Source organism: Saccostrea cucullata, unplaced genomic scaffold, assembly GCF_032062105.1.
Source record: "Saccostrea cucullata isolate Sc308-1 unplaced genomic scaffold, CSIRO_AGI_Scuc_v1 ctg658, whole genome shotgun sequence".
NCBI lineage: Eukaryota > Metazoa > Mollusca > Bivalvia > Ostreida > Ostreidae > Saccostrea > Saccostrea cuccullata.
This window is the reverse complement of record NW_026933693.1, coordinates 566,493-577,500: the sequence shown is the minus strand read 5'-3', so window position 1 is coordinate 577,500 and position 11,008 is coordinate 566,493. Positions and strand designations below refer to the sequence as shown.

Below are 11,008 nucleotides of genomic sequence, written 5' to 3'. Positions count from 1 at the left end.
TTTTAATTTCCAATAAGTGGGAGAAATAACAAGAATAAGATAATTTGATACGGTTTACTAATTAAATCATTTACATGAATTAAAAACACTAAATCAAAAATTAAAATTAAAAACTAAATTAAAGTCAAAGGGTAATAATGATAATTCACCAAATACCAAAAAATTCAAAGTCATTTCAAGCCATTCATCGGTTGGTCTCCTAGCTATTCTGCTGCCGTTTTTTGTTTCCTCTCCTTCCTATCCCCATCCCTATCACAAGAGTATCGTAACCATGCAGTCCTTGTCAGCATCTTCGATATCTTTGTCTTTTGCATCTTTGCAACATCCATTGTTTCTCACAGTTACTGTCAAAATAAGATATTGTGATTTTATTTGTTTTGTGAAAAAAAATTGTTTTTTTTATAACTTAAAACTGCACACTACAGATATCTATTTTGTAAGGTAATTTTATGTCACTAGAGTGATCTGCCTGTAGTAAGATAGAAAAATATTGTTTCAGTATTTACACAATTTATGTTGGATTAAAATATAATTCTAAACTGTATTACACAAACTTAGATAAACTAAAGTTCAAATTATAATACAAATGTGTTTTTGGTTTACTTTACTAGCAATCATTTTGATGACAAGATATTTATGAAACATAATGTCAAAAATATGAAAAAAATTGTAATCTTAGTTCAATAAATTAAATGTGACTTTGATGCATTACCCCTTGACACATGTCTGATCTTTCACAATGTAGACATATTTTTCATGTTTAACGAAATTTCTAAGTTGTCGATCCACACACATACAAACAAACAAACCAAGATCAGTATATCTTGGGAGTATTTATAAAATAATATTTTAAAGATACGTAAAAAAAAAATACTCACTCAGCAACACATCTTTCAATGAGAAAGAGGAAAACGCTCTCTTAATTATCATCCCTCCCTAGCCAGTTCATTTTCTTTGCAACACTGATGTCTATCATGGAACTCGTAATTCTCCGTACACTTTGTTTCGTATTGTCACCTCTAATCGTTCTCAGTTTTCTTACCTAAAAAGTACCATGTGATTTTAATGCTTAATGATCTTGAATAAATACTTCAAGTATTTTTATATTCGTACTGATTATAATGGGTCGGTTTAATGTCATATGATTATTTACAAAATTATTTACAAAATTAAAAATGTATCAGACACAGAAATAAGAATTTATAAATGTATTTGGGAATCACACATTCTTGGACTTTCCCGGTTAGTATCGGAAAGACCCAAGATCGCTGCACAATTTTTTAGGACTTTTTTGTCTGAGACCTTATTGAAAGTACAGAATACTGGTCTAAGGGAACTAATATTATAGTATTTATAGCACCATAATTCAAAGTTTGTAGACAAGGAAATAGATTTACATGATAATGATATCACTTATAAAGATTATACATATATGCACGTGTCTCTATCAAATGCAACAAGGATCGCCCCCTCCCCAAGTTCCCCCATGCATGTGCGAAAATGGAGCGTGGAGCGTTTTAACACTGTTTAATGAGTTAATTATTATATATACAGTGTGTATATTTTACTCATTTCTATTTTAAAGGACTAGGGTTTAGATTTATCCCACATACAAAAATTTAAACCAAAAATCACATATAATATGAAAAGAATATGCATACATGTACAGATCGAATATGCTACATTGTAGATCAAAATCTGTTCCACTATCTTACTATCATTGATAGAAAATTTCCTTTTAAAATACTCATGCACAAAAAAAAAAAAATCAGAAATACTCACAATGACACATTTTGCTTTAACTGCGTCTATCCTCAAACAAAATTCAGTCCTTTGTCTTTGTTCTCTACATCTTGCGCGCGAGGAAAGCTGACCTCTATTTAACTCAAAAACTTAATTTATTGCCCTCCTGGGAGTGACATCTTTCAAAGAGCAGAATAGCACGTACAGCTGCAATGCTACATTTGCTTTACACTTAATGTGTCTTCTACAATGTTCTTGACCCACATCCAAGAATTTCTTTTAAAATTCTTAAATTGATACGTTTGTATGCAGTATTACTTTTTGGCTTTCACAAGGGAAACAGTATTTTTTTTTAATTTGCAACAATATAAATTCGTGCATATAGCCAAGATATACATGCATATGTATTTTCCCTCAGTATGATATATAATACGTTAATGATATCCAATGAAACCCATGAAGATTTATTTAATACAAAAATTGCACAACATTATGATATATTTGTGTGCATGATACAGGGAGAGAAAGAGAAAATCGTTGGGTATAGTATTTAACACTTGCTTGATATAAACGTTGGGCCAACGTTGGACCAGCTGTGTTAGCCTTCTACCTTGGCATAAAAATATAGAGATATGTACCTGATTGACTAGTGTCTGTTAAGGAAATGTAATTTTTTTACCGTTAGTACCACAACATTTAATCAATAAATAAATAAACACATAAAAACATATTTACATGTTTTATGCAGTACACATTTGACATAGTGGGCCAAAGTTGGTCCAACTAAAAATGTATAGGCAAAGCACTCAAAGATAAAGCCAGATAACAAAATTAATGTTATAAACTAATATTATACGATATATTTAATGTATAGTTGTATACTGATTCATAACTAATAAATGATAAACCTTTTAGTAACATTATCCTCCCAGCTGTTGCAGTATATCTTTGACAAAAATTTGCATTGGGCCAATAATGGTCCATCTACACGAGACCAACCATTTTATGCTAAGTTTGAAACATTGTGCCAACGCTGGCCCAATCGTTGTACACCTGCATAATGTTCATTATGTTCAGTATTCAATATTGGGCCAACGTAAGTCCAACGATACAAAACCAATGTTTAAGGTAGTAATTTCTGTGAAAATTACATACATTGGGCCAATGTTGGCTCAACAATGTAAAACCAATGTATGTTATCACGACATCTTATGTGAGATTAAGATACATTGGGCCAACATTGGCCCAACAACGAATAACTGACATATGCTGATATTGCCACCAAGAGCATAATGTCTAACATTGGCCCAATGTTGGCCCAATCATGTAATACCAACACCAACCTTGAACCAACAGACCGTTACTCTACCAACGTTGGGCCAATATATGAATGCTGACTGGGCAATTTCCTCTATAGGCTTCATCTAGAACCTTCACAAGCTTTTAATTAAAGTAAATTTGTGGTGTTATTTGACATGAAAGTGGTTGATAATTGAGTGTGATTCTGCTTTACAGGCTTCCCTTGTGGTGCTATGGGACATAATGGTGGTAAATAATTGGAGCGTGTTTCTAAAGGCTTACGCTGAAGCCAAAACAGAGTAAGAATTTCATTATTGTTGTGTCCTTTACTTTCACCTATTGGTAAGCATTTATGTAATGATTGCTGTACACATGAATGAATGCATGTGCTTATAATTGTGGGATTTTTTTGTCATGTATCAATTTTGATTTTTTCAGAGTGATTCTAGGACAAATTATGATCATGATTTCTAAAAATTGTTTTCATTTATAGGTGGTCCTATTTATATTTCATTGTTTGGTGGTTGTTTTCTGTTGTCATAGTGATGCAACTGTTCACTGCTCTTATCATTGAGGTAGGTATACTTTTTTTATGTATGCCTTGATGTAAACATGATAAAATGTATATTTACTGACTTTTCTTGAAATTGTTGAAATGCAATGTTCATGTTTGTTGAACTCACTACATGGGATTGTTTAAATAATCTGAATTTCAATTGCAGGCTCTCTCTTGTGTGCGTCTTTTATTTGATTTTTCTTCTCTACTGTAGAATTTCATAATGAAATGGGACAAGAGTGGCTCTAGAAGAAGCAGAGGAAATTCAGACTTTGAGGAATCTCATCATTTTATGTCTGTACATGATATGTTCAGGTGAGTAGATTTCACTAATCATAAAATTTAGTTCTTTCAGCATTCTGAAGATGGGTTTTAATGAAATTTCACTTTGATTCTTTAATTGTTACTAATGAACCTGTCGACTTCAAACTTTAAATAAAATTCCTATTTTTTAAAGTGCTAATATTTTTTAATCACCAAACTTTTTAAATGTTGCAGAGAAAGTCTTCAGGAACCAACAGAAGATGAGATAATGTTACAAATCAGTAACAACCATTATCTACAGGAGGCTACCTTAGGGTGGGGTGTCGGAACATGAAAGGGAAATCACTCTGTCATCAGGATATTTTTAAATGATGTCACAGTATTGAAGACATACCAAAGGGAGGTCAATCTGTCATCAATCTTTCAAAGGAGGTCACATTTTTCCCTTGTCGAGGAGGATGTCTCAGGCCATAGAAGATTAATTTTATTCTAAGAATTCTTAAGGAGATCAATCTGCAAATTAAAGGAAGATTACTCTGTAACAGAGACATAATGTCTTCAATATGAGAAATCTTATGATTGAGACTTTTTCAGAGAGAACTTCATTTTCAGCATTCTGCCATGGCATTGACTTAGTGATAAGGCAGAGGCTCTGTCTTATTTCTGTGCTCTTTGTTAAAGACTTCTTTATAATATATACAAGAATCCACAGTATAACTTGTACATGGTATATCCTATATATTATCTCATCATTCTCAATGGTTTTTTTATTTTTTAACATATATACATGTATATTACGGCCTTTTAAATAACATGCATTTTTGGCTTTATATATGGAAAGTTAGATATACCCAAAAATCATGCATATGTATTTTTTTTTTATACTTTGGACATTAGAAATTGTATGATAAGAAAAGGCAAGACTAAATATCCATAAGATCTTTGAACTATGTGAACAAAATATATCTTGCAAATGGCAAGTAAAAAGGTTAACATATCATTTCTTCAATATAAAAACAAGGTTGTCATAAAAATGAAATGAAAAAAAAATCAGGGCATTTTACACCAAAATTTTTATATACATACCTTTACTTAAAGGCTACAGGAAAGCTATTGTGGTATCATTATTGTTTTTGTGGGGGATTAATGTTCGTGGATTTCATGGGTAACCTTACCCCCTCAAATAAACATTTTGTCAATGTACAGTAAAGCCTCATTTATCCAGACGCTTTGGTTCCTATTCAATTTATCCAGATATCTGAAGGGTCCGGATACATGAATCACCAGTTAAACAAGACAAAATAACGTTTAAAAATTCCGTTCAAATGAAAAATCATCAGGATACTGAAACATCCGGATATCTGATGTCTGGATATCTGAAGGTCCACTGTATTGACTTTTTTAATCTACCAAATAAACAAGCTCCCACAAAATTACATATGCACAAAACAAAACAAAAAATGCTTACCCAAGAACATCAACCTTCCTCGATTTTAAATGATTCTACATTATATTTGTAATAAAATCGTGAATTATGTTATCTGTAGAATGTATGATCAACATTACTTTTTTTTTTTTTTTTTTTAAATTCACTTTTACAAAATGAGATTCAAATGAACAGTGCAAACACAGTGTTTTATAAGTTTTGCCTAATTCTTATGTATGGATGTGCATTTTAAATTGATTTTTATAGTTAAGTTGAGCATACTTCAATTTTAAGATATTGTAAAAGTATGAAGAGTGTATAGAACAATATGTACCTTTTGAGCTTATATAATAATTTAATGTTCATTGTACAGCCATCTTGTCCTTTATGATTTTACATGAATTATATGTATTATGTATAGAAGTGCCATTATTAAGGTAGGATTCTTCTCATATTTCTAATATTTAAAAATTAATGAAATTTTCACAGAATCAAGAAGACAATATCAGTAAGTGATAGTATCAGTGAAATTAAATTTGACCGTTTTATATTAGCGGCAAGGTCAGGTCAAGGTCATTATCTTTTTCTTTGACATTAAGAATAAAAAAATACTGTTGCCAATCATGTAATACCTACTTCTATTTCCAAAGTTTGAAGATTGTTCTTTTTGCATAAAACATATCACTATATCGGGTCTATAGCATGATATTACCAAATTTACATAAATGATTTAACTTAACTGGATATTGGCTAATCTGAATTTTCTGTTTTTCTTAATTTTTTAGAATATATTAGTTATTTTCATATGCTTCCTATATTTAACTTTTTCTTATTTTCACATATTTTAAAGTAGTCTTATAAATGTACAAAATGATACAAAGACAAAAAGTTTTGATCGTTTACTAAGAGAGAAAAAATACTTTTTATGGATTTTTTGGCTCAAATTTGCACTTTGATAGGAAGCGTTTAAAAGCTAACAAAGTTCTAGTTTGTTTGAAAAATCATATTTATTTGATATATTTTGAAAGTTTAGTCCCTCATTATTAATTTAACTTACATTTGAAAATTCTTCGATTGTGTAAAAATTATAACTAAATTCATTGCTCTATTATAATTTTGAGAGGTAGATAAGAAGATATTTTCATACGCCACCATTCTGCCAAAAATATAGTCCCTGCTAGTTTTCAAACGCAGTTTACAATTTCTATTTAAAGTTGTACAATTGTGATGAGGAAAGAAAAATATGGTCTTTTAAATTCCTTACACCTCAATATATGACATATATGCAAATATACTTTGAATGTTTCATCCAGTCAAAAACCAGAGAAGAATCCTACCTTAAGAATTCTGTGAAAAATGTACATCACTGAAGGAAAGTGGTCAACAATTTCTCGTATTCTCATCAGACGGCTTCAAATGTCCACATATGACAGTAGACCACTTTGTTTTAATTTATCTAGCTATCCATTATTTTTTAAAAGCAATGGATAGGAATTTTCAAATTTACTCAATTTTTTTTTTCAAATTCTAAGAGAGGATTTCATTTGCTTTTATGTGAAATAGATGTATCAAATGTTTTAAGAAGGTGAAACTGATTATAAGAATTTGATATTGCTAAAATTCAGGAAAAATTGCTGAATCATCAAAATATCGGAAACTTGTATATTTTTGCATCTTAGCAAAAAAAAAAATCTAAGCATGTGGTTTCTTTATGTTACATTGGTAGAACATGTTAAAAATGAATCTTCTTATTTCTTTTAAAAAAAAATCACTTTATTTACATCTGGTATAAAGCCTTCAAAATTGTTGAAAATCACAAACAAAATTGGTCAGTTGCTAAGGAAATTTCTTTGGCCAGGTTGCCATACTTCCTGTAACTGAGCAGTAAGGCAGATGTTGGTTTAATAATTTATTGAGGAAATAAAGGCATTGATCATAAGATGCCTATGATGGACACTGGATTTTACTAACTTCTTTCTTGAAAACGAAATGCTGCTCTGACATACATAGGTAAAGCGCGGTAAATTTATACTTATAATGAAAATGTATTATTGGACGATAAAATAGGAAATAACCATTCAAATGAAAGAGCCAATGAAATCAAAGAATAAAACTTTACTCAGGCAACTCAATCCAGATGCGCAATAGAACTTTTAGTTAATCAAATTTTAAGACTATATTTCTCAAAACGATATGAAAAAAATAAATAAAAACGAATAAATACATATAGAAATAGATTTCATAATATCACATTACAATGACTTTAAAAATATTTTCTTTCCACATACATGACATCCAAGAAAAATTCGTGTTTGAAAAATTGTTTATTTCTGAGAACCCCCATATCACGTACACCTTCTTTGAACTGTACTTGAAACATCTGTGACTAAGCATTATTGTTTCTATAGTACATGTATTTCATATACACATGTATGGATAAAGCGACATTGTAGTTCACTAAATCTTCCTTTTTTGTAGTGAGAACTGAGATTTGAGACTTTTCAGTTTTCAGAATCACTTTTATGTTGATTGTGTTGGACAGAAAAGTAAACTGTTATGCTATTAAGCATATGCAAAGTTGATCCAATCCAGTTAAGTTGTACCAAACTTAAGTTTTCTTATTACAAACAAAAAAGAATATCTTATAATGCTTGATATATACAAAGAGAATGTTTAATTTCAAAGAAAAAAGTGTATTAACATGCAAAATTGTATCATTGCTAGAAAAATATTATCTTAGCCAATATGTTTCATTAATTTTTATCACAGATAAGATATGGGGAAAAAGTATTAAACAGAAGTTACTTGAAAAGTAATGGAATGAAAATTCGTAATATCTGAGCAAGTGAATTACATGTACCTTACAAATTTCATTTGCCTTTTAAATGCTGCAACCTTTGATGTTTTCTTTGTTGAAAATATTGTTTTGTAGTAAAACTATTTATTCCTGTCTTAGACTAGAGTGTTCCAGGGACGCATGCGTGGCCTGCTTTTATCTTCTTTGAAGATGTAACTAAATCTAAGAGTGGTCAGCTATTTTTATGCTACTAGCATACATGTACATATACAGTATTTCATGCAAAAAAGAAAAAGCATGATAGTTCATAAATGCACAAAAAACATCTACACATACTATAAGACTGTGATAGAGTCTGTCAATCAAAAAAATATGATTCCCAACCCTCAAATGAATAATTAAGTTGAAATCATTATAAATAGATAATTATTTTTTCATAATGTTTTATGACAATCAGTGCACATGCTAAATAGCATAGAATTACCCCCTTAAATCCCAAAAATATGCTGTATATTGGCACTTTTAACTTTCTAGTAAAGTTGGTCAAAGGACAAGTTCAAGTGTCACGAGGTCGGTAACCGTGGCAATTTACAAATTCCATTGTGCCAGGCAATAAATGTGCAAAATATCAAATCCATATCTCTAACAGTTCTTGAGATACAAGGTGCATGTGACAGACAGACAGACGCCAGGTAAAGTGATTCTTGAGTGCCGCTCTGCTCCGCTGGCTCTACTACAGTGTCTCCTGTTTAAAAAAACAAGAGGCCCAGGGGCCACATCGCTTACCTGAGCAAATCGGAAAGGAAAAAGCACATAACAGATCAGAACTGAAAGTTTACTGAGGTGGGGGGGGGGTTGAATTTTAATACTATCATATCAATACAGCATATGACTTTGCTATTCTTGATAAAAAGATTTCTTTTCAAACAATTTGTTCCTATATATATTACTTCATAAAAATTTGAATTTGATTACCCATTGTTTCCCTCCCTACCCCAAAGAGCCATGATTTGAACAAATTTAAATCTTCAACACAAGCATAGCTTTTCTGTTCTTGGAATTTTTGCCTACATTTTTCTATGTATAACTTTGATCCACCATTGTGGCCCCATCCTACCCTTGGGGGTTATGATATGAACAAATTTAATTCTACACTACCTAAGAATGCTTCCATATAAATACTGGTATCACTAATCATGGCTTTGCTATTCATGAGAAGAAGATTTTGTAAATATATTTAATGTAAAACTTGGATCCCCATTGTGGCCCCACCCTATCCCTGGGGGTTATGATTTGAAAAAAAACTAGAATTTACACTACCTGAGGATGATTCCATATAAAGATCACTAATCATGGCTTTGAAGTACTCGAGAGTATGATTTCAAAAGTTTTCCTTATATATTCCCATGTAAAACTTTGATCGGCCATTTTGGCCCCACCCTACCCCTGGGGGTCATGATTTGAACAAAATTGAATCTACACTACCTGAGGATGATTCCATAAAAATGAGTTTCATCTTTCCTGTCTCAATGGTTCTTGAGAACAAGATTTTTCCTATCTATGCCTATGTAAAACTTTGATCGGCCATTTTGGCCCCACCCTACCCCAGGGGTCATGATTTGAACAAACTTGAATTTACACTACCTGAGGATAATTTCAAATGAGTTTCATTTTTCCTGGCCAAGTGGTTCTTGAGAAGAAGATTTTTAAAAGATTTTTCCTATATATTCCTACATTGTATGTAAAACTTTGATCGGATCGGTCAATGTGGCCCCACCCTACCCCCGGGGGTCATGATTTGAAGAATTTTGAATCTATAATACCTGAGGATGTTTCCACCTGAGTTTCATATTTCCTTGCCCAGTGGTTGAGAAGAAGTTTTTAAAAAAATTTCCTATATACTCCTATGTCCAAATTTGATCGGCCATTTTGGCCCCACCCTATCCCTGGGGGTCATGATTTGAACAAACTTGAATCTACACTACCTTAGGATGATTCCACTTAAGTTTCATCTTTCCTGGCCCAGTGGTTCTTGAGAAGAAGATTTTTTAAAAATGACATTAATTTTTCTCTATTTCATAATTATCTCCCCTTGGAAAAGGGCCTGGCCCTTCATTTGAACAAACTTGAATCCCCTTTACCCAAGGATACTTTTTGGGAAGTTTGGTTGAAATTGGCAAAGTGGTTCTTGAGAAAAAGATGAAAATGTAAAAAGTTTAAGACGACGACGACAAGTACAAAGACAGACAACGGACAAATTTTGATCAGAAAAGCTCACTTGAGCCTTTGGCTCAGGTGAGCTAAAAAAGAAAGAAAAGTTTGGAACTTCTGAAAAATACAGACAGAGAAAGAAAGAAAAAAATAAAGATTTTTACCTTAATAGTATGCAATATTTCAATTTTTGACTTTGGTCTTTTACCTTTCGACCTCAAAATTGATAATTTTTTTTGTTGAATCATATTGACTGAAAGTAAATTCTTTTTCAAGGAAAAGTTATTTCTATAATTACATAATTTGAGCAGGTTTGTAATTTTAAAGATACAAAGATGTATTTATCCCAAAATTTATCAGATTCTGAACGGGAGAAGTGTAAGTCTAGGACCTTTACTATATGTGTATATCTATGATATGTGATAAACTATATTGAACTACTGAATATTATCTGTTGTGATATTCAATGCTTTGTATGATCAAGGTTAATGGGGCACACATTTAAACGCCCACATTGTTTGCATTTTGAAATCACGTGCTTTTAAAAACCGCAATGAAAACGAGGGATTTATTTTTAAACTGTGAAGGAGTGTACTTGTGAATTTATTTAATAATACTTAAAAGCGTTTCCGGTAACAATCGATAGATGAGTCGAGTGAACTCAATGAATAAAAATATTAACAACGCATTGGACATGTTGGTGATGGTAGAA

General features: G+C 31.4%; 1 protein-coding gene and 1 long non-coding RNA gene across 3 annotated transcripts in view; one reads left to right on the top strand and one right to left on the bottom strand.

Annotated features, from left to right (window-relative positions):
* LOC134238981 (two pore channel protein 2-like) overlaps positions 1-8,187 on the top strand; it is a 12,717-nt gene extending 4,530 nt beyond the window's left edge. For both annotated transcript variants that reach the window (XM_062721131.1, XM_062721130.1), the window contains exons 5-9: positions 3,259-3,341; positions 3,536-3,617; positions 3,813-3,913; positions 4,097-5,725; positions 6,632-8,187. In XM_062721131.1, the coding sequence (XP_062577115.1) occupies positions 3,259-3,341; positions 3,536-3,617; positions 3,813-3,913; positions 4,097-4,196 (366 nt within the window). In that variant the 3' untranslated portion in view covers positions 4,197-5,725; positions 6,632-8,187. The remainder of the gene's footprint in view (positions 1-3,258; positions 3,342-3,535; positions 3,618-3,812; positions 3,914-4,096; positions 5,726-6,631) is intronic.
* Positions 36-1,045, bottom strand: LOC134238995 (uncharacterized). Its single transcript, XR_009986131.1, has 2 exons — positions 879-1,045; positions 36-344 (listed from the first exon to the last, which is right to left on the bottom strand). It is a non-coding gene; the product is annotated as an uncharacterized LOC134238995 (long non-coding RNA).
* Positions 8,188-11,008: the final 2,821 nt, after the last annotated feature.